Genomic DNA, 24158 nt, shown 5'->3' on the forward strand with positions numbered 1-24158 from the left:
AAAAAATGGCTTTTGCTATGACCAAAACTTCCAACGGCTTCACTACTTCAAGTTATAAATTTAAGGTTTATCTCCATTCACAAGATGCCATAAGCAATCACCTCAAGTATACTATTTTTTGGACCTCAGCGGCGCCACTGTGTGCATAAAAAGTTCCACATACAGATTAATCACACCAATTTCTTCATCGGTCCCTTTCTAAAGTGCTAGTGCTTAATAATTTATTCTGGGTTTTTATTTCATTTTAATTAGATTTTAAATAAATAAATCACTCATCTTATCAACACGGCCAGGAATATGTACCCCTAGCCGTGTTGATAAGATGAGTATTTATTTATTTAAAATCTAATTAAAATGAAATAAAAAAACAGAATAAATTATTAAGCACTTTAAAAAGGGACCAATGAAGAAGTTGGTGTGGTTAATCTGTGTGTGGAACTTTTTATGCCGTTGAGGTCCAAAAAAATAGTATATTTAAGGTGATTGCTTATGGCATCTTTTGCTATGACCAGCATGTGAGTTTAACGCACGCCGGGTCCACGTTTGGCACGACTGTAAAATGGCTGCATTTCCTATTTCTCAAAGAAGCAGGAGAAACCGCCTTCCCAGAACTTGGAAAGCAAGAAATAACGACGAAGGTGACCTTTGGTGCTCAGCCGCTTTATTGTGTAATAAGACGTGACACGATCCGTGTTTCGGCCCACCTCAGGAGTCTGAATACTGATCGAGAAGTAATTGTTGCAAAGTATCAAGGCGGTCATGGCCTGTGTTGTAATATGTGATGTTAACGACCGCTTCATCAGACAGAAGGTATCAATTGAGATCTTGAAAATTATTATTGAATGGCCAATGTGCAGTTCACACACATTTCCACCAGGGACTTGAGTCTCCTGCCGCTGAGCACATTGACCATTCAATAATAATTTTCAAGTAGATCTCAACTGATAACAACCGCTTCATAACATCACATATTATAACATAGGCATTGACCGCCTGTGATACTTTGTAATAATTACCATATTTTCACCCATATACCGCGCACCCGTGTAAAACACGCACATGGGTATAGCGCGCGGGGAACATAAATTTATGTAAAAAAAATTTAATATAGCGCGCACACGCGTATACCGCGCATGCTAAAACCTCCTCCCCGCCTACTCCGAACCGGCATCCTCCCCCCCGCTCGCTTACCTGAGAGAGCATTTTTTTTTTCATTCGAATCCGGCATTCCCCCTGTGAACCGGCAACCTCCCCCACCACTCGCGTCAACCCCCCCTCCCCCGCGATCCTACATCCCCCCCAGCACCGCAAAACATCTCTTACCCGATTGGGCACCAGCACTGGCACCAGCATCAATGCACAGGATGTGCCAGTGCCCGAAGATCCTCCCTCGTTGGGTTGGGCTGGGCGGTGCAAGAGAGATCCTCCTTCTTCCTGCGCCGGGCTGGACTAGGCTTTGAGCATTTGTGCACGCTCAAAGCCTTCTGGTCTCGCTCTCTCCGAGATTATCTCGGAGAGAGCGAGACCAGAAGGCTTTGAGCATGCGCAAATGCTCAAAGCCTAGTCCAGCCCGGCGCAGGAAGAAGGAGGATCTCTCTCGCACCGCCCAGCCCAGCCCAACCCAACGAGGGAGGATCTTCGGGCACTGGCACATCCTGTGCATTGGTGCCGGTGCCCAATCGGGTAAGAGATGTTTTGCGGTGCTGGGGGGGATGTAGGATCGCAGGGGAGGGGGTGACGCGAGAGGGGGTCGGGAGGATGCCGGTTCGCAGGGGGGATGCCGGATCGGATTGAAAAAAAAAAGTTGTAAAACGCGCTCACACGTATAACGCGCACGGTTATGCACGGTTTGTAAAAATCGTGTATAACGCACGCGTTATATGCATGAAAATACGGTACTTTTCAATCAGTATTCAGACTCCTGAGGCAGACCATCTTGGGCTGAAACACAACCGTGTCGAGTCTTATTACACAATAATACGGCTGAGCACCAACGGTCACCTTCGTTGTTGCTTCTTGCATTTCCTGTTTCATTAATGACCACACATTAAATTCCCAATTAGGCTATTGGCACAGGAGCTCTTATCAATACCTATTTTCTAGACCATAAGGGCTACCACATTAACCACTAACCAATTAGCCCTGGACACAAATACTCTCTACCCCAATGCTAAAAAATTAAAAAGTATTTTTTACCACGTGGGAAGCATGTGTTGATACATAAAAAAAAAAAAGAACACACCCCGTGGCAGTAGATTAACACACAGAAAGCATATGTTAATGGATAGTAAAAGGGTCCCCTAAATTTCTTATTACAGTTACCTCAAATTATATTATAAACTCTAAACTATTATTCAACCAAAAAAGGCAACCACTAGGACAGACAGAGAGACCATTCGGGTCTTTATCTGCCGTCATCTACTATGTTACTTAAGTGTACCTGATTTCTGATCAATGTATTGTTAAAAGCTTTGGTGAATCTCTTCATGAAAAGGCAGTTAATAAGTCCCCCCAAATAAATAAATGCACTGTACTTTAGTGATCTAGTTTATGAATCTGGGAGGTACATTTTAATCTGCTGCACAATTTATGACATGCAATTCTAATTACATGCATGCAGCTAATTTGTTTATATGTATTTAAAAACTTGATGATTGCTAATCTTGGCCATTGTCAAAATTTAAGCAATGTTCAAATATAAGGTGGAGCTTCTTGGTAAACATTATTCAGATAAAGCAGTGTTTTTCAACCGCTGTTCCGCGGCACACTAGTGTGCCGCGAGATGTTAACTGGTGTGCCATACGGTCAGGGCCGCCATCAGGGCAGTACCACCAGTCTAGGGAGAGGGGCGGTCCGCCCCACGTGGACAGGAGAGAGCTGGACGGGGGACCTGCGGAGTTCAATACATCTCGAGCCGCGAGGCTCGTCTTCTGTTCCTGCCTGCCCTGCAGCTAACATATAGCCGATCGCAAGCATTCCCCGATGTCAGCGCTGACGTCGGAGGGAGGGCTTAAGCAAAGCCTGCCCTCCGACGTCAGCGCTGACGTCGGAGAATACTTCCGTTAGGCTATTTGTGCGCGGCAGGGCAGGCAGGAAGCAGAAGACAAGCCTCGCGGCTTGAGCTTCGTTTTGCTGAGAAAGTTGCAAAGATGGGCTGGGAGGCAAACACGGAACACAAAAGGGGGGAGGGAGTGCGTTTTGGACACAAGGCATGAACTTGGGAGAGAGGAAGGGAGGGAAAGAGATGCTGAGGTGGGGGAGGGAATGCGTTTTTGGACACAGAAGAAATGGACTTGGGAGAGAGGAAGGGAGGGAAAGAGATGCTGAGGTGGGGGAGGGAATGGGTTTTTGGACACAGAAGGCATGGACTTGGGAGAGAGGAAGGGAGGGAAAGAGATGCTGAGGTGGGGGAGGGAATGCGTTTTTGGACACAGAAGAAATGGACTTGGGAGAGAGGAAGGGAGGGAAAGAGATGCTGGGGTGGGGGAGGGAATGAGTGTTTGGACACAGAAGGCATGGACTTTGGAGAGAGGAAGGGAGGGAAAGAGATGGTTGTGTACACGGGGAATAGAAGGAGAATTTTTGGTCATAGGGAGGGAGTGAGGTACAGATAGTGGCATACCAGGGTGGGGGGGGGCGGTCTGCCCCACCCCGGGTTTACGTCCCAAGGGGGTGCACAGCTGGCCACCCTCCAGTGTTGTCCCTAGGCCGGCAAACTGCGGCTCTTTAGCCACTTGAGTGCCACCGCCGCCATCGGGAACAGGCCGGCGCCAAGTTCTCCCTGCTTTTCCCTTTGGGGCCGGCCAACTCTCGCCACTCGCGTCAATTCTGACGTCGGAGAGGACGTTCTGGGCCAGCCAATCGCTGCCTGGCTGGCCTAGAACGTCCTCTCCGACGTTAGAATTGACGACGGGTGGCGAGAGTTGGTCGGCCCCGCGGGGAAGAGAAGCAGGGAGAACTCGGTGCCGGCCTGTTCCCGATGGCGGCAGTGGCAGCCTATTCCCCAGTGGCAGCATTATAAAATACTTTCTTTGTGTTTATTTGATTCCTATTCAAGAGAATTACTTTATATATAGTCAATATAGGCACAGAGTTAAATTTTTTAACATTTTCTAATGGTGGTGTGCCTCGTGATTTTTTTCATGAAACAAGTGTGCCTTTGCCCAAAAAAGGTTGAAAAACACTGAGAAAGAATGGGGGGAAAATATTTCAATCTTTGCTTATGGTATATAAGTGCTCAATATTAGTAAATTATACTTACCGAAAGAGCCACTGACCCCAGCAAAAGTATAACGGAATAAATCAGTCCTCTGCTATTTATCCTAACCTTTTATAAAAAAAACAAAAACAGAAAAGCATATAAAAATATTATTTTCTCAGTAATAAAGATGACTAAGAGCAGGTAGTTCAGTCGCCCAGCTGTAAATGCTTCAGATATTCAGCTAGAAAACAAATGTATTCACAGTGTGCAAGGATTCTCTGATCCTTAAGAAAACAAAGGTGTGAATACAATCCCATCGTTAAATTTTCTCCCCAGTATTTGGGCCTCTGCACCAGTGTGTCACAAATTTTTTAAACTGCTGGCACATTAATCTCGGGGCTGCATTTAGAGGACGGCCAGAAATGCACGAACATCGATGCGATGGTGTCACATGCATGCGTGACATCATCATGTTGACATCTGCGTATGCGCGGATGTCCTCCAGCTGCGACTGAGCCCCCTAGTACTGCTGGTTAGGGGGGGGGGGTTTGTGCTGCAGAAGGAGAGGTGTGAAGAAGAGGTGCCGGCGAGGAGGAGAGATGAAGATGCTGGCTGACTGACTAAAGGCCGTGCCTCTTGCTGCGAGAGAAACGTCAGCCAGCACCTCTCCTCCATGTCAGCATCTCAGGGCATACCTGGAATCCTTCAGGGCACACAGTTTGCGATACACTGTTCTACACTGAAATAGCTGTACCAAACAGCGTATTTTATTAGCTGAATCAGTGGCGCAGTGAGGGTGAGTGGCGCCCCTCCACCGTCCTCTTCTCTGCCCCCCTGCCATGCGCATGCCCCCCTTCCCTTCTTAATTTTCCAGGTGTGAGCAACCTCACAAAGTTGCTGCCTGCATCGTGTTGGCTATCCATCTGATGTCACTTCCTAGGTGCAGGGCCCGGAAGTGACGTCAGAGAGAGGCGATACCGATGTGGGCAGCAAGATCTTAAATGTTGCTCGCACAGCAAAAATTAAAGAGGTATGAGGGGAGGGGCACGGAGAGGAGGGTGGGTGCCGGTACCCCTACCACGACCAGAGCAGACCCCCACCCCTTACTACGCCACTGAACTGAATTCCGAATACGAATAATGGGCACGGAGCGTTAACAAAACAAATAAGAAACAGCGTGAAATCAGAGATTAAGGCCCATATTCTATAAACACCACCTTAAGTTACACGTCAGCAGTATCTAACCTAAGTGGAAAAAGCCATTTAAACAGGATGAAAATAGTTTAAAAATATAGATGCCTACCAGTGCTTAGAAAACTGGTTACGGAGGCATGGCTAATGCCGGGAGAGGCGTTAGGCATCGTAAAGCACCTCCGTAGCTGCGATTCAGGTGAAAGGTAGGCACCGGAAAGGTAGGCCTTGAAAACCCTGGCCTACGTTTCCGGCGCCTAAGTTTCACGAAGCCGCGATTCCCAAAACGGCTGCGTGATTGGACGTGCGATTGACAGCCGTTGTTTAGGCGGACGACGTCGCTGGCACCATTTATAGAAGCATCTATGCTGGAATTTCTCAGAAAATCATTATGACAGTTTTATTAGGTACTGTTAACTACATATAACTATCTGGTGACAACAGGCCCCGCTGGGGCCGACCGCAAAAAAACGAAAGAAAAAGTAGTTTTTTTGTTTTTTTTTTACAAATTAATTAGACTGAGAAAAAGAAAAGAATTCTCGAAGAGAAAAAACGCGCGAGCGGGAAGGCGAAAATACTTGAAAAAAATTCCAACAGCCGTTGGAAACACACGTCTTCTTAGCTCCGCGGAAACTAAGAAACTGGGGACCGCGCGCCTCCGTCGGGCGGGAAGGCACTCGCGCGCGCACGCGGTGCGGCCTAGCTAGAACTTTCTAAAGTTCTTAGAGTGCAATCACTCTAAAATTGTCCGTACCGGGGCTCTGTCGGTGCCGTCACCCATCAGTCAAGAATATGCTGCCTGCTTGTCCTGGGATAATATTAGGTACTGTTAACTACATATAACTATCTTAAAGTATTCTTATTAAAAACTGATGGACAGGAATACAAATATACTTACATTTGATCCATAATCAAGAACCATTGTTTTTAAACCCCATGGAACTCCAAGGCCCACTAGAATATCAAAAACATTACTGCCAATGGAATTTGATACTGCCATGTCTCCAAGGCCTGAAAAGAGCAAATTTTTTTCATTACACAATTGGAGTGTACCTCCTGAAAACCAAAGGGCGGCTCAGATAAAATAAGCCGGTGGGCTCAGAACAGTATAAACACATCTTCCCCCTTCATTAATAAGAACTGGCAAAAGCTCACATTAATTAGAACCCCTAAGAGCAAGAGGGCTTCTTACTGGGTCAGATCAAAGGTCCATCTAGTCCAGTATCCTGTTTCTAACAGTGACAAATACAGGTCACAAGTACCTGGCAGAGTCCCATAAAGTAACAAGATTCCATGCTACTTAATCCCTAGGATAAGCAGTGGCTCTCCCCCTAGGTTTATCTTAATGGTTTATGGACTTTTCTTCCAGGAATTTGTCTAAACCTCTTTTTAAACCCAGCTACATTAACTGCTTTTATCACATGCTTTGACAATGAGTTTCAGAGCTTAATTATGCACTGAGTGAAAAGATATGTTCTCCTATTTGTTTTATATGTGCTACATAAATTCACGGGTTGTCCCCTAGTCTTTGTACTTTTTGAAAGAGAAGAAAATTAATGTACCTTTTCCATTCCACTCAGGATTTTATAGCCCTCTGCCATATTTCCTCTTCTGCTGTTTATTCTCCAAGATAAACAATCATAACCTCTTTAACTCCTGCAGATACTCTTAGATTCTTAGAACACTGGACAAAGAGTCTTAGAACACTGGACAAAGGGGCATGAATTAGACCCAATTAAGACATAAAAGTTATGGCATGGCCTTTGTTCTTTGGATATAAGAAGTACTTAAGATGCTGGCCTGGCAACACTGGAAGCTATCGCTATCACTTAAGATTACTAGAAAAAAAATCACTAGAATAACATACTGTGGATTTGCACTTACTTCTCCAGCAACCATGTCATGCTAACCCATAGTTTTCAACTTGCTCCCTTTATTCCCATCCCTTTCTGGTCATCAAATACTGCCCGAGCCTGAATTGCTAGTTGGCTCCCTAGAACTCCCCTACAAAATCATGCACTTTATTCCAAAACTCTTGCATCTTATGGCAGGGCCAAAACATATGGCACAAAGATGCCCCAACCCCTCCAAACTTCACACAATCTGGTAACATAGCATACCCTACTTGGAATATTATGGCTGAGGAGAAAAATAAAGGTCTCTGGACCATTTTGCATTGCAGGTCCCTCAAGATCATGCCCACAATCTATGGACCTTGGTCAGCACAGCTGTTACATTTTCCCCTGCAAGATTCAGGACCAGTTCAGCATTCCAGGCTCTTGCTACCAACTCATAATCTGGAAGTGTTCAGTCAGTTGCCAAATACAGCTGTAACTCTGGCACTGGACCTGCCTGTCGTGACAGAAAGAACCCTCTAGATCCAAGCACAACTGGCTAATGAGATGCTGTGACCATCTTCCCAGTTCTCTAACAAAACTACTAAACTGCTGCTATGGAAAATACATTCCTCACCCTAGAAGACAGATATTGCCAACTCGGGTCTCCAAAAGGGGAAAGCACCCCTTCTTCCTTAAATAAATTGTTCCATCTGTGCAATACCTTCCTCTTTTCACTCTTTGAAACTACACCCCTGTACATCCATAATAAAAGTGTCTCAGACAAAACAACTAAAACCACAATTGGGAACCTACCTAATTTCAATACTATCTCCTGCAATGACATCGTTGAGATACTAGACACAATTTGTCCTTCTGGCTCCAACCTGGACTCCTGTTTGCCACACCTCCTTGTGGCGGTGAAAGACACCTTTGTAGACTCCATCTTTCCTCTCATTAACAGCTCTTTACAAATGGGTGTAGTACTTGCAAACTGGAAGTCATCAGTCATCAGACCAGTTTTGAAAAAACCCATATTTGACCCTCAATGTGCCCGGCAACTTTTGTCTGCAACCTACCCTTTGTCTCCAAGATCCTGAAAAAAACAGTGTTATCCCAATTACATTCCTTCATCAATGAACAAGGTGACATGTCCACCTTTCAATCAGGATGCAGGAAATTCCACAACACTGAAACCGTTGTACTCGACATTGACGACTGCTGGAAACTCCTGGACAAGGGTAATGATGCCCTTCTGTTGCTGCTTATCTCACACTATTGACCATCCTCTCTTCATTGAGCAGCTCTCTGAAATTAGAATCCGAGACACTGCGCTATGATGGTTCTTCTCTTTCCTACATAACAGATCCCAAAGTGTTCTGCTCAATGACGTGCTATCAAAACCAAAACCGATCAAATATGTTGTTCCACAGGGGGCTCTACTATCCCCCTACTATTCAATCTCTACATTAGACCTGTCCTAGAGATAGTTCACAAATATCAAATATTCACTCCTTTGCGGATGACATCAACTGTACATTAAAGGTCGCATACAGGTTGTTTAAGACATCTCCCTTGCCTTTTTTGTTTTCCCTTTGTTGCTTTCCAACAAGGCATGTACTCTCCGTTTGCTCTGCTATTTTTTCAAATCAGCCATCGGGTAGAGAACCTCTTCTAGTCTGACCCCACCCCCTTTTGTATGGACCAGGTTCTATGAGGCACAACAACATTGCTAATTGTGTTTGAAATTGTAAGATGAACTCAGGAGTTAAGAAAATTCTTCCCCTTCATCAATTGACCCTAGAATAATATTTTAATTGTTCTGGCAATGACTAACTCACAAATAGAGTATTGTTTATATTATACTAACCATTAAGGGGGAAACTCATAAGAATGTACTTAAGCTTCCAACTTTTATAGTTCCATTTGTTTAACACCACCTCTGATTTTATCAAACTGAGAAGATGAAGAGGAATTATAATTTAAGTGGAAACCTACAAAACTTTGCAGAAATATTTTTATAAAGTAGAGCCTAGATGAGCCAATTTTATAGGTGGTATATCACATAAAGATTAACTAATGAACTGTAAAAACATACCAATAAATCTGTAGAGAAAAGTGATTGACGTGGAGATACATCAAGACCCAGGGCTTACACACTACTCACTCCTTGCGCTCTTCCAATTTGGATAGAATTAAACCATCAATAACCCTCCTCACTGAGATTTTGGGGCAACTAGTTCAAATTTGTCTTGCATCTTTGGATCTGATGACGTCCATTGGTCATTTTTTACTTTGACTTCTGTCTTTGACTTTAAGCAAATTTCTATTTTTCAAGAAATCTACACTTTGTCCCTTAGTTTATTTCAAATAACCTCTCTGACAAATACCTATAATGGCGTCCACATGCAAAGCTGTACATTGACTAGAGCTGCTCAGGCATTTAAGGTAATTAGCAATAAACTCCTGGTCCTTTGGGCTGCATAGATGAAAAGTCCAAAGTTTGTTACTGAGAAAGACCTGGAGGAAGCCACTGCTTACCCTGGATCTGTAGCATGGAATGTTGCTACTCTTTGGGTTTCCGGAATCTTGCTATTCTTTAGGATTCTGAATGGAATGTTGCTTCTTTGGGTTTTCTTTAGGATTCTGAATGGAATGTTGCTTCTTTGGGTTTTGAATCAAGAGAATAGAGGGTATTTTGGATAATGTATATGTTTCTATAAGATTCCTTACACGTATGTTACAATTTTATTTATAACTCAATGTATAATTTATATTCCTCTTTAAATTAACACCATTGATATGGTGTTCCACTTTATTACCAAACTCACCCACATGAGAAAATAAACTAGGAGGTTGAAGTATCATATAAATGCTGTAGACTCAGTACATGGGACCTCTTATAAACTAGGGGCTCCTTTTACGAAGGTGCGTTAGGGCCTTAATGCGTGGAATAGCACGTGCTAAAATGTCGCGAGCGCTAGCTGCTACCGCCTCCTCTTGAGCAGGCGGTAGTTTTTCGGCTAGCGTGCACTAAAAACACTAGCATAACTTCGTAAAAGGAGCCCTATATGTTATTTCAAGTCCTCATCCTGGATGAGTGCGATATAATCATTTACTTAGAACCTCCTTCCCACCTTTTAATTTACACTTTATTGTACCTAACTTAAGGTCAATCTTTTTTATGTTTTAATAGTTTAATAAATTATTTTATTATTGTATCGAATGCTAAAATCAGAACAGAACTGACCACACCTCACAAAAACTAACTGTGACTGACAAAAAACTAACAGCTCACATTGTGCTTATTTCCAAAAACCACAAAAGAGAAACAACACCTATCTTAATGGCTCTTTGCCAAAACCAACGTTGGTGAATTCTCAACTCTTTGGGTTTTGGCCAGGTACTAGTGACCTGGATTGGCCACCATGATAATGGGCTACTGGGCTTGATAGAAAGGTCATTAAACTGGAGGAAAAAGGCCTCAGTAACTCCGCGAACCATCCACATGGGATAATCAACGTTCGCTGTTAAACAGAGCATGCGCCGGCGTCCTTTCCCTTTCATCATTCTTTTTTTTTTTTTTAATTCGTTATTTATCATTTTAAGATTTTTAACAAAATCAGACATTTTGTACAGAAAGATTGTCAGATAAAACGCAAAGTAATAAGAAATAAATTTACAAGATATTGAAAAATTCTAATCATACAATCTCAAGTCCTCAATAATGTGATCCAAGATATAAATGGGTGAACTTTAAGGAAATCAATTAATAAATTCTATACAAGAAAAAAGGTATCGAATGACTGGATTGAGGAGTTTATTCTATTTATCAAGTCCAATTGCTGTTACTATTATATTGTTGTTGTTCCTTCTTTTTCCAAACGTTTCAGTGTCAAAAAAGCTGTAAGTTGAGCTGGTTCAAAGAACACATATTTATTATCTCGATACCTTATTATACATTTACATGGGAAGCGTAAAAAGAAAATACCACCCAGCTGTATAACTCCTGCTTTCATCAGAAGAAATTGACGCCTACGGTTCTGAGTTTCTCTACTAACATCTGGAAACATTTGAATTTTCAAACCCAGAAATTCTTTATTCTTGTTCTTAAAGAACACTTTTAAAATCCAATCCTTATCTGGCAACAACGCCACAGATAATAAAAGAGTTGCTGGTTTAGCCAAATCTTTATCTGATGTTTCCAGGATTGCTGTCAAGTCTTGTTGAAGGTCTTGTGTTTCCTGTTTCTTATCCTCCGATTGCTGACCCCTTGTTTTAATAGGCAAATAATATACTCAAGTGAGAGGCAGCAATGATTCCTCAGGAATATTAAGTATCTCCATAAAGTACCTTTTTATCATTCATCATTCTTTAGGTAGAGATTGACACGCTGGCATAGAGTGGTGGTTCTTCCTCAGACAATTCCCCCATGAATTTAGACCCTTGACAAAGCCGAAGATTCAGGCGAAGCGGGTTCCATCGGGGATGGGGATTGATTGAAGCAGCTGAGTTACTGCTTCGATTCAGACGCCAGCAGATGCAGATTAAGTTAAGTCCCATTCTGCTTTTTTGTGCAAGCACTATGTCTTAAGTGTTTGCATACTATTAGATGACTGATAAGTTATCTATTTAATAAGTTATACATATTTTTAAAATTTAAAAAATGAAAAAATTGAACAAAGCAATTGAAGTTAAAAATAGAGAATTATCAGGAGGTTTTTTGGTCAATAATTTTTTTTTTTTTTGCAAAAACAATAAAACACGACGAAAACAGACGAGTATGAATAAAAAGAACCCAAAACCGCGGACCTAGAAGGACAAGTGAAGATACTTCGCGCAGAGAGTCGAAGACGGACTTCTCGATTCCGCAGAAAAGTAAGAACTGAGGAGACACGCCCGGTGCATCGGGCGGGAAGGCGACTCGAAACTTCTAAAGTTTCTACAAGCAAGTATGCTTGTGAGACGTCCGCATCGGGGCTCCGTCAGATGACATCACCCACTAGTGAGAATACCTGCCTGCTTGTCCTGGGATAACCCCATATAACAGCGAACGTTGATTATCCCATGTGGATGGTTCGCGAGGTTACTGAGATCTTTTTCCTCAAGTTTAATTACCTATCTTTGGCTGTTGTGAGAGATTTTGATCTTGGGAACCTGCTACTGGGCTTGATAGACCATTGGTCTGACCTAATAAGACTATTTTTATGTTCTTATGTAGGTAAGAAGAAACACAGAACTGCAATGATGATTATTATTACTAGCAAGCTAAAGGTGGGCTGAGGCACAGAGAAATAATGCTAGCTACTCTGTGGCACAGGGGTCCCAGGGTTTCTCCCATGCTTGTTGACAGAAGACCTTGCTTCTTCTTGCAGCCTGGAAACAGCTGTAGAAATTGTGGTCTTTGCCAGGAAACATATACAGCCCTGCTCTCTCATGACAGTTAGCGATGTCTCAACAACGAAGACAAATGAGCTCCCTGTCACCAGTGATTGGCAGAGACCATAATTCGTTCACGCAGCTGTCTGGGTTACATTGATGGACTGTCAGAAAATTCAAATGCCCATCAAGCTCAGTGTTCCTTGAACATCAGACATTTTGGGCAATTGTGATGCGGAGAGAGCTGAATACATTCACAGAACTTCAGTCAACTATGTTCCCTAATTAAAAAAAACCCAAAAATACAACAGTGAAAAATATTGGCTCAGTGCCCATCATTCAACCAAATCAGTAGTAATCAGGGGGGGGAAAAAAAAAGAAGCAGCAAATTTGGTCCAAGAATGGACTGTGGCTTATTTAAGTAGTCACCATGAGGCAGGGAACTCTCTCTGTTAAAACTTGTGCTGCCATTAAGCAGTACCAAAGGTAGCATCCATGGGTTCTTGTTTGCTTCCTGCATTACTCAGCTGCCATGTCACATAGACCAGGACAGATTATAAAAAAAAAACAACCCCAAAACCTGTGCAGCTGCTGTTCGGGCTCAGAATTGCTATCTCCTTCACTTATGTTGACAGATGGTCAGAAGGAGAGGATCAACACGGATTACCAGTAAGGATAAGGGAGGTGGAACACTTCAGCTATTCCCTTCTGCTGCTATTTGAAAGGTGGTGGACCAAAAAAGGGCTTACCTCTAAGAAAAATGACCATGTGATTTTTTTTTTTTTTAGTCCTCTTGCATTTGTATATTTAAAATAACATGAAAGACCCACTTACTTAATCTGTAAGGATTGCCTTAAGTTAGAAACATAGAAGCATGATGGCAGATAAGGCCAAATGGCCCATCCAGTCTGTCCATCCACAGAACCATTATCTCTTCCTCTCTCTAAGACACTGGTCTCAAACTCAAACCCTTTGCAGGGCCACACATTTTGGATTTGTAGGTACTTGGAGGGCCTCAGAAAAAATAGTTAAATGTCTTATTAAAGAAATGACAATTTTGCATGAGGTAAAACTCTTTATAGTTTATAAATCTTTCCTTTTGGCTAAATCTTAATAATAATATTGTCATTTATAGCTAAAGAGACATCAAGAAACTGTTTTATTTTACTTTTGTGATTATGATAAACATACTGAGGGCCTCAAAATAGTACCAGGTGGGCCGTGAGTTAGAGACCACTGCTCTAAGAAATACCACGTGAATATCCCAGGCTTTCTTGAAATCAGACAGTCTCTGTCTCCACCACTTCCTCCAGGAGACTGTTCCAAGCATCTACCACCCTTTTCTGTAAAAAAGTATTTCCTTAGATTACTCCTGAGCCTATCACCTCTTAATTTCATCCTATGCCCTCTCATTCAAGAGCTTCCTTTCAAAGTTGCTTACCATACTGCATGTGTATGTATATGAGTGATCCTGCCAGTTTTGAGTGGGAATGAGAAAGTTCACACTCAATCTCAACCAGGAGCACCCTTAGGTGGAATTGAGCCCTGTACAACATATCCTCTTGTGCTCTCTGTTCTGCCCAGCCCACCTCAATGTGGCAACCAAGGGGAGATGATAATCAAGTTTCTTTATTTTTGATATACTGTTTATCAAACGGGTATCTAAACGGTTTACAATAAAATGTAATATACTGTATATTTTAAAAAATAAATATATAGATTAAAAAAAGAATAAAAACTTATCTAAACTAAAAAAAGGGGGGAACATTTATGTATGGACATACATGATACATTAGGAAAGGTTGGGAAGGAGAGATTAATAAATACAGCGAGATGAAAATGAAAATAAAAATAAAAGAGGAGAATGGGAAAGGGAAGTACAGTTAGGCTGGGGAGGTCTCTCCAAAAAAAAAAAAAAAAAAAAAAAATGCTCCCTGTATGGCCGCACTGCCCACATAGCCCTTGGCATAGGCAGCAGAACGCTTTTCTGTTTGGGGGGGGGGGGGGGGGCAAAAGCGCTGCCCTAGTCCAGCAGGATCCTGCAGTAAGACAACTCGCCCACCTACCTTCCCCAGTTGCGGTAATTTTAAATCTTTGGGCAGCTGTTGCACAGCATCAGTGAGCAGGCCTGCCCTGAAAGTCTTCATTCTATAACAACGCTGCGCGATGGCTGACCGAAGATTTAAAATTACAGTGGCCAAGCTTCTTCTGTTCCCTAGATAGGATCTTTGGGGAGTGTGTCGGAGTGGATGTGTGTGTTGGGGTAGGTGTGTGTGTGTCGGGGTAGGTGTGTCCGGGTATGTATCTGTGTGTCCGGGGGGGGGGGGGTGCCGGGGGGGCTGTCTGTGTGTCGGGGGGTGTGTTCCGGGGGGTGTGTGTGCCTGTGTTCGTGTGTCGGGGTGTGTGTGCCTGTGTTCGTGTGTGCCTGTGTTCGTGTGTCAGGGTGTGTGTGCCTGTGTTCCGGGGTGTGTGTGTTGGGGTGTGTGTGTGTGTTGGGGTGTGTGTGTGTGTTGGGGTGTGTGTGCCTGTGTTCCGGGGTGTGTGTGTTGGGGTGTGTGTGCCTGTGTTCCGGGGTGTGTGTGCCTGTGTGTGTGTGTCGGGGTGTGTGTGCCTGTGTGCCGGGCTGTGTGTGCCTGTCTGCTGGGGTGTGTGTGCCTGTGTGTCGGGGTGTGTGTATCTGTGTGTCGGGGTGTGTGTGCCTGTGTTCCGGGGTGTGTGTGTGTGTGTTGGGGTGTGTGTGCCTGTGTTCCGGTATGTGTGTGTTGGGGTGTGTGTCGGGGTGTGTGTGCCTGTGTGCCGGGGTGTGTGTGCCTGTGTGTCGGGCTGTGTGTGCCTGTCTGCTGGGGTGTGTGTGTCTGTGTGTCGGGGTGTGTGTATCTGTGTGTCGGGGTGTGTGTGCCTGTGTTCCGGGGTGTGTGTGTTGGGGTGTGTGTGTGTCGGGGTGTGTGTGCCTGTGTTCCGGGGTGTGTGTGCCTGTGTCATTGTGGGTTGGTTACATTTTAATACCTTGTTTGGGGCCTCTCTGTTTCTTGTCGTTTGATTTCTGATTATTAGTTCGGTAACTATGCTCTATTGTCCGATACTTCTTGTTGCTTATTGATTCTGTTTGCCCTTCATATCACCCGATTGTAAGTTAATTCATACATTAGGGGGAAGGGGGGACATGGGGGTTATGTACAAAATGAAGATGACTACTATTGTACTGTTTGAAGTTCTTTTGCCGTCATATGGGTCTGTTGAGTCATCAATAAAATTGTTTTTAGAAATAAAATTACAGTGTCCAGGAGGAAGCGGGTGGGGGAGAAGAGCCGTTAATTGACCACCAATTTTTGGTGATGCCATGGCCCCTGTGGCCTCCCTCATTCCGAAGTCTATGGTCCTTGGGACAGCTTTGCCCTTGCCAATCTGGCTTCCCCATCTCTTGTCCTCCTCACCCTAAGCAGGCAAATAATGTCTGTCGGGAAAATTCTTGAATTCGTTTTTTCACACTCCAGTACGACACTCTATCACTCTATGCAACACCAAAGCGCTAGTTTCCATTATACGCACTGTTCACACAGCTTTCTGAGACACTGCTAATCACAAAAGAGGACAAGACGTGACTTAAACTGCAAATACAAATTCAGGGCTCTTCCTAGTGGCTTATGGCGTTGGGGTTTTATATTTTTGTCTATTCTGTGCTGCTGACAGATCATTGGAGATGAAGCCCAATGTGCTCTTGTTTACTTTAAATCTCCAGTCAATATATCTGAACATTGGAATGGCAAAGCACTTACATTTTTTTTTTTTTTTGGGGGGGGGGGGGAAGGAAAGAGAGGACTTCTCTATCATATTTCTTCCCTAAACAATGCCTATGAGCAGTGACATAGCAAGGGTAGGAGGCACCTGGGGTGGTGGCACCCCCCTCCTTCCGTGTCCCCCATATCTCTTTAAGTCTTCAACAGCTCGATCAGCTTCTCTGGTCTTCAGCTCGCCCTGACATTGACTTTCCTTTTGACTTCCCTTCCTAGCCCCGTGACCTGGAAGTGATTTCAGAGAGAGCCAGGCCGATGTGAACAGAAGGCCAGAATAGTTGCTAGCGAAGATTTAAATAGGTACAGGGGAGGCAGGGTGCAAATGTAGCTTGGGGGTGTGTGGTGTGGAGAGGTTCCACCCCCCACCAAGATGGTGCCCAGGGAGGTCCACCCCCCTCTACTACACCACTGCCTATGAGTTTAACTCAGACCTAATGGAACCTATTTCTCAGGATTCTTTTGGATCCCAGAACACGGCATTGAAAAGTTTGTGAAAGCAGGAGACTATGGACAAAACATAAGCACGCATACCTAGTAATCTCATGCCTTTCTCCTTGGGAGGGAAGGCTATACAATTCTCCCTCCGTATGTGCGGGGGATGCGGGCAGAACATAGCTGTGAATACCGAAAAACTGCGAATAATTTTTTTGCATGTTAATCGCGGTTTTTCGGTAAAATAGACCTGAAAAAGATAATAAACCGTGAATAACCCGACCTGCGATTTGCTCCGCACAACGCCAGGAGCAGCGATTTCCTTCAGGAACCACTAGGAGCAGCGATTACCTCCATGAACCACCGGGAGCAGCGATTTCCAATGTGAAACGCCGGGTTCAGTGATGAAAATTAGGAGGCGGAGTTAGGAGCCGAAAAATCGCGAAAAAAACGAATCTGCAGATACAGAAACCGCGGATACGGAGGAAGAAGTGTACTTCAGAAAACGGAATCTTGGAAAAACACTTTTTAAAATCCGCACCTTGTCTTGCCACTATTAAGCTGGCCATACAATCTGGTACACTGGTTCCTGCAGCCAAAAAGGTGATGCCCATGATAACATCAGGGATCCCCAGGGTGTATCCAATCACAGTCACCTGCATGAAAGAGAGAAATCAAAGTGCTAAAACCACTTTAGCGAATGCCATCAACAACTCTCTTTACGTTGAGGCCCACTACCCAATTGGGTTTTCAGGATTTCCCCAATGAATATAAACATGAGAACAGCAATACTGGGTCAGATCCACAGTCCATCTAGCCCAGTATCCTGCTTCCAACAGTGGCCAATCCAGGTCACAAGTACACCTGGCAGGATCCCAAAGGCTTAACATAATTTTAGAATCCCAAAGGAGATTCCTCACTATCAATCCCTAGGGGAAGGCTTCCCCCATGTTTATCTCAATACACGAGATCTATTTGCATGGACTGCCTCCATTGAATACAATTAGATCTCATGCATATTCACTGTGGAAATCCTGAAAACCCAACTGGGATGCAGACCTTGAGGATCAATATTGAGCCCCCCTGTCTTACAGTATACACTGGGATATTATGCTGCTCTACAATGGTTCACTGGCTGTACACAGACACACGAGCCCAAGGGATACTGTTTACTACAGGACTAATCTGGCTTGACTATAACATGAAGCAGGCATGCTTCCAAATGAGACCTTTAATTCCTAAATTTAGGGCTGGGTGTAACTACTACCCACTGGGAGGAAGGGGCGTTTGTTCTACCTAAAGGCTACTCACTGAAATTTGTAGGGAGAGACAGTGATCTAATTACATAAGAAATCTTAGATTTCTCTTCATAAGAAATCAAGATCAGAATTCAGAAAAGGTATAAATTATGTCCCGTGTAGTCCTCACTGAACTGTATATATCCATAACAACCATAGACCTCTTCAGGAGAATCAGTTTGCTTTGATTTGTGAAAAGAAAGGTCATTGTCCCTTTGATGTACTTTTTAAAATGCTTCCCCCTTCAGACATTAGATCATATTAAATGCAAAAAATAAAAGTGGCACAGATAAATAAATAAATAAAAGTCGTGCAGATGAGATGTCAATAATTCAGGCATGGGTGTAAAGCTCAAAGTTCACTTTATTGATAGTAGCACTGCGAGGACTCGACACTGACAGTGTTTCAGCATCTATGCCTTTGTCAAGAGTCTATTGACAAATAAGCTCTGGCATGATTTTCAGAGTATGTCTTAATATAAGCCCTAGTTAGATCGCCCCCTAAGCCTCTCCCGAATGTCCCCAACACTCCCCCAACTCCATCCTTGGATTCGCCGTCAGCAGCACAGCGCAATCCCCCCCCCCGCGCAGCTGAACCCCACTGACACTTCCACTCCCCCTGTGCAGCATCTTTCCATCGCTCCCTCCCATCCGAACACCGCCAACTGCGAGACCGGCATACCTCCCTCCAAACAGCAGCGTCGGCAACACTTTAAATAAGCTGCTTCACAGTCTTCTCCCGCCAGGTCCTACCCTCTCTGTTGCATCACTGATGATGTCATCACCGTTCATACCCCCTAATGAGAGTGTTACAACATCGCATCTGTGCATGCAAAAGGTAGCCAGACAGTAGAAAAAGATGAGAATAAGAGGTTCTGAGGGTGCTGACTCAGGAGCAAGATCAGAAAATACTTCTTCACCAAAAAGGTGGTGGGACAGCCTCCCAGTGGAAGTGATAAAGGCCAAATGGCCCATCCATCTGCAGCATTCACTATCTCCTCCTCTCCCTATTGGTTAAGGCTCTTAACACCTGCATTGTGAGGTGATAGAGCTTGCTGGTTATAGAAAACATGATGGCAAATAAAGGCCACATGGCCCATCCAGTCTGCCCATCTGCAGTAACCATTATTTCTTCCTCTCTCTAAGAGATACCACGTGCCTATCCCAGGCTTTCTTGAATTCAGACAGTTTTTGTCTCCACCACATCTTCCGGAAGACTGTTTCATGCTTCTACTTTCTGTAAAGAAGTACATGCTTAGATTACTCCTGAGCCTATCACCTCTTAACTTCATCCTATGCCCTCTCATTCCATTTTGGATAAGCACCGATGACCCTTAATTGCAAAGAAAAATGAGGGGAATTCAGAGACCAGGAAATAAACTGGTCAGAGTAGATAGGCATAATTTCTTGCCTGTTTTTCTATGCCATCTTGGTATTCTGTCTTATAACAGCATTCTTTTCTATCTTTTTGATTAGACTATATATCATCTTGATATGGTTACTCACAAGCAGTAGTATATCTAATTTTGGTTTAAATATTATACGCAAGGTGTCCTTATCTGCCATTATATCCTGTGAGCTATATTTTTATGTCATTTTTAATGTCAACTTACCATCCATACCATAATGTAAGAAAAGATAGCAATCCACAGAGTAGAGAGAATGAAAGTCAGCATGAACAAGTTTTCCCAGCGTGGCTTGTTGCAGTTTGGAATGGTGAAATACATCACACAGATGAGTGGCCAACTAAAAAACCATTTTAGTTTGTTTGCACAGCCAGCTGAAGAAAAAAACAGAAGAGAGAGAGAAAAAAAAGAAAATTAGTATCTAAAGTTCATTCTAGCTTCTTGTCCTTGGAATTTGGGGCTATCTGTGGTCCTGTTAGTATAGCTATTTCATGGGAGTAACGCTGTGGAACAAATTAACAGGACCACTAAGGGTTCTATCTGATATTCAGAAGTTTAAAAAAATGCTATTTCTAGTAGCATTTCAATAAAAAGTACTATTTCTAGAAGCATTTCAATAAAAGATGGGTAAGCCTAATGCTGGTTTTAGGATGAATTGTAATGTGAGGATCTATGAAACTATCGGCCTCTTTTACAAAGCCGCGCTAGTGGCTGCGCTGCTCTAATGGCCCCAAAGCCCATAGAGATTTAAAGGGCTTCAGGGCTGTTGCTGTGCGGCTTTGTAAAAGAGGCCGTATGGCTTTTTAAGATGCATCTATTCATCTATAATTTAAAATGTTTCTTTATTAACTGTATTTAGCACACTCAAAGGGGAGGGTGGAGTTGGGGGTAATTTTACAAGATATGTTATAATATGGTATATAACATATGTATATTCTATTTTAGTTGAAAATGTGATGAAGGGTGGATGGGTGGGTGGGGTTATTACACTATTAGATTTTATGTGTTAGATATTATAGTGCTATATTGGAATTACTTGTATGATGTATTTTTGTGCACTTGTTGTTTTGATTTGAAAATGAATAAAGAATTAAAAAAAAAAAAAAAAAAAGATGTTTGTATAAGTCTTGTTTGTTCCATTTCATGTATGTTGACAAATTTTTTAAATAAATATATACAGCCTGCTAGTCTGCACCCTTTAGGAAACAGTTGCATGTTTCAGATTTATTTTTATAAAGAGATTTTTATGCCGAGTGCATTTTTCAGAAAAATAACTTACCGTATTTTTCGCTCCATAAGATGAACTTTGTTCCCCACTCAAAAGTGGGTGGAAATATCCGTGTGTCTTATGTAGCAAAGGTACTTTTTTTTAAACGCCCCACCTCGACGTACCGTTTTAAATGCCCATGCCCCATACGGCTCTCCCTAACATCGGTGAGCACCCAAAGCATCTTCTCACTCACCCGTGGTGTCCAGATCAAGCGTCCCGCCCTCGTGACGGGCGTGGCCTTACCGCCAAGCTGCTTCCTGACCCAGCGAGAGGTCGTCTTCCACACTGTTACCGCCACTGACCTAATTACGGCAGCCTGCACAGCGAACTGAGCAGGCTGCCATTGGCCTCCGAAGCACGTTGCATCTGCCGCGGTCTCGCCCCTGATGTCTTATGGTCAGGTGTGTCTTATGGAGCGAAAAATACGGTATAAAATGGATAATAAAGCTAAGTTGGCTATCTGTGACAGGGATAATAGGCTAGATGGACCACTGGTCTGACAAAGTCAGGTTATTCTTATGTTCTTACATTCTTATGAAATAGGTGATGTCATCTAATAGCATCAACATTGATAGTTCTCTTTGAGCTCAGACAAGCCTAGAAATTTTTTCAGCATGCCTGGGATGTCCTACACAACTGCTACCTTGCAAATCCTATCCATCTAATGCAGAGCTCAAGAGTTAATATACAAATCTTAATTATTCTTTTTGGTAGAATTCACTTTGTCACATTTTTAAAATGGAAAGAGCAATTGCTGTACAGAAAGGTAATTATAACAACTTTATAAAGATCTGGGGGCCATTAGAGAATTATTGTAATGAATGAACATCGTTTTCCTTTCTGATGGATACATGTATTTTATTGGGGGGGAAATTGGATGATTAATATTTTTATTTAATGATTGCATTTCTGTTGAAAAATTGTTGGGTGGGGGGGAAGGGTCATAATTTCTACTTTAATGGATTATATGTATAAGAATGTCAAGTGCTGTATATTTTATTAGTAATGTAATGTTTTAATATTAATCATTTGTTTGTCAGTTTTAAAATGAATAAAGAATTAAAAAAAAAAAAAAAAAAAAAAAAGAGTTAATTCCTGGCAAGGTGGGTGGGTATGTGTATCTGATTTATCCTGCTGTCTGTATGATCTAGTTCCACGAAATTTGGATTCACAGGGCAACCTGGGTAGGTACATTGTTTGGGAAATTGACCATGAATTGAAAAGGCTATTCTTAATACTATTTTATGTATACCGTATATACTTGAATATAAACTGAGATTTATGGGCCAAAAAAAAGGCCCAAAAATGGGGGTCTCGGTTTATATTTGAGCCTACACTTTTCTAACTACTGTAGTTTTTAAAAATATCAAAATTTAAACCTACTGGGGGTCTGGCTGTGGGGAATAGAGTCGCAGGCCCGACATGCAATTAGGCAGCCAATTCCTCCTGGCGGTGGCCGTGGCAGTCCTCCATGCTGTTTGACAGCCGCCAGGAGGAGGGAAGAGTGAGGAGTCAGTGATGCATCTGGATTGTGAGCAGCCCTGCCTTTGGTCCCAGTCTCGCTAAACTGTCTGGCAATGATGCCGCCAGATGCCGCGGGGGCCTTCCCTTTTGCTCTGCCGGTCTCAATCCCGCCCTTCAAAATCAGGAAGTAATTTCAGACATCACCCTTGCTGCCTGCTTGTACTAGGATAACAGATGACTACTTGAAAATACAATTTGAGTGCGTTATTTCCTGGTTCCTCCCAAATTAGGCCCCCAGCTTCAAGAACATCTCCTCTAAATACAGCTCAAAGGAAAGGTGAGATGAACCAACACATAGGGCTAGATTCACTAAGCAAACCGATCATCTACCAATCGGTTTGCAGCCCCTTTGCGACCAGATTTCCCTCCTGCACTATTCTCTAACCTCTCCTGCGATCCAATTCAAATCTGTGCATGCAAATGAGGAAAAACGCATGCAAATTAGACAGCGACGCGATTCATCAACCAAAAATTTAAAATAGACTGGTCTAGCCGATCAACCCAAGAAGCGACTGCTGGAGACCAGTTGAAAACGTCTTTCCGATTCTCCAGCTCCATAGAAGCCCTTCTCTCTGCCCTGATCTGTCTCCTGCCTGTTCGCCCTGAATGCTGCCCTGATCTGTCTCCTGCCTACATGCTCACCCCGAAAGCCCCCTGCTCTGCGAGCTCGTGGTATTAACCCACGGGTTTAAAGCAGGTTAAAACCACGGGCTCATTGGGCTACAAAAGTAAACTATAAACTTAAAAAAAAAAAAAAGTCGCGGCCGGCCCGTGGTTTTAAATGCCTCCCTGCGCCAATGCCCCACCAATGACTCCTGCCCTGACTGCCTCCCTCCCTCCCTGTAGCTAAGATAGTCCAGCTGGCTGTCTGGCCCGGGCCATCCTCTCCCTGCCCTTTTAAACTTCTTGGGAGCAGGAGGGGTGGTCAGTTCCTCCTGCTCTAGGCCTCCTCCGATGCTGGCTGGCTGGCTGGCCGGGCTGGGCCCACCCCACCCGCGTACCTTTAAACTCATTGGGAGCATAAGGAGTAGTCAGTCCCTCCTGCTCCAGGCCTCATCCGATGCCGGCCGGGCCTGGCCCACTATCTCTGCCTTCCTTTTCAGGTTGTTGGGAGCAGGAGGGATGGTCAGTCCCTCCTGCTTCAGGCCTCCTCCGACGCAAGTGCAGCATTAGGCCATGCCCCGGTGCATCATGTGATGCACGGGGTGGGGCCTAAGGCCTCTATTGCGCAGCGGTCGGCAGGGGGTGTAGGAGCAGGAGGACTTTGCACTTCCTCCTGCTCCTGATGATGAAGCCTAGGAGCAGGAGGGACCGGGCACCCCCTCCTCTCCCGAAGAGGAGCCATGCCCTAAGGAGGAGGGACCAGGCACCCCTCCTGCTCCCAACAATTTAAAAGGTATGCGGTGCAGGTGGGCTGGGCCTGATCCGGGGTGGGCCAGTTGTGGGTGAGGCAGTGGGGCCGGTCGTGGTTAATTCAAGGGGGGTGTCGGGCAATCTCTCCTGCCTGCTCGCTCCGACTCTCCTGCTCTCTGCCAACGTTGCCCCGCAGTGCAGGCCCGCTTTAAAACCATGGGCTTGCACTGCAGGGAACAGCGGCAGAGAGAAGGAGAGTCCAGTGAGCTGGCAAGAGAGATCAGAGCAGGGCAGGTGACATCGGGGCCTGGGGGTGTGTGTGGGGGGTGTCAGGCAGGGCTGGTGTGCCGGACTCTCCTGCTCTCTGCCGCCATTCCCTGCAGTGCAGGCCTGCTTTAAAACCACGGGCTTGCACTGCAGGGAACGGCGGCAGAGAGCATGAAAGTCCAGGAGCAGGCAAGAGAGATCTGGGCTGG

The 24158-nt window shown here is 44.1% G+C and overlaps 1 protein-coding gene across 2 annotated transcripts in view; it reads right to left on the minus strand.

The window, feature by feature from the left end:
- Positions 1–24158, minus strand: part of SLC24A4 (solute carrier family 24 member 4) — a 196530-nt gene that overhangs the window by 1629 nt on the left and 170743 nt on the right. For both annotated transcript variants that reach the window (XM_033950870.1, XM_033950871.1), the window contains exons 13-16: positions 19743–19909; positions 17374–17488; positions 6291–6403; positions 4262–4327 (exon numbers count right to left, since the gene is read on the minus strand). In XM_033950870.1, coding sequence (XP_033806761.1) covers positions 4262–4327; positions 6291–6403; positions 17374–17488; positions 19743–19909 — 461 coding nt within the window. The remainder of the gene's footprint in view (positions 1–4261; positions 4328–6290; positions 6404–17373; positions 17489–19742; positions 19910–24158) is intronic.

This window comes from Geotrypetes seraphini, chromosome 7 (genome assembly GCF_902459505.1).
Source record: "Geotrypetes seraphini chromosome 7, aGeoSer1.1, whole genome shotgun sequence".
Lineage (NCBI taxonomy): Eukaryota > Metazoa > Chordata > Amphibia > Gymnophiona > Dermophiidae > Geotrypetes > Geotrypetes seraphini.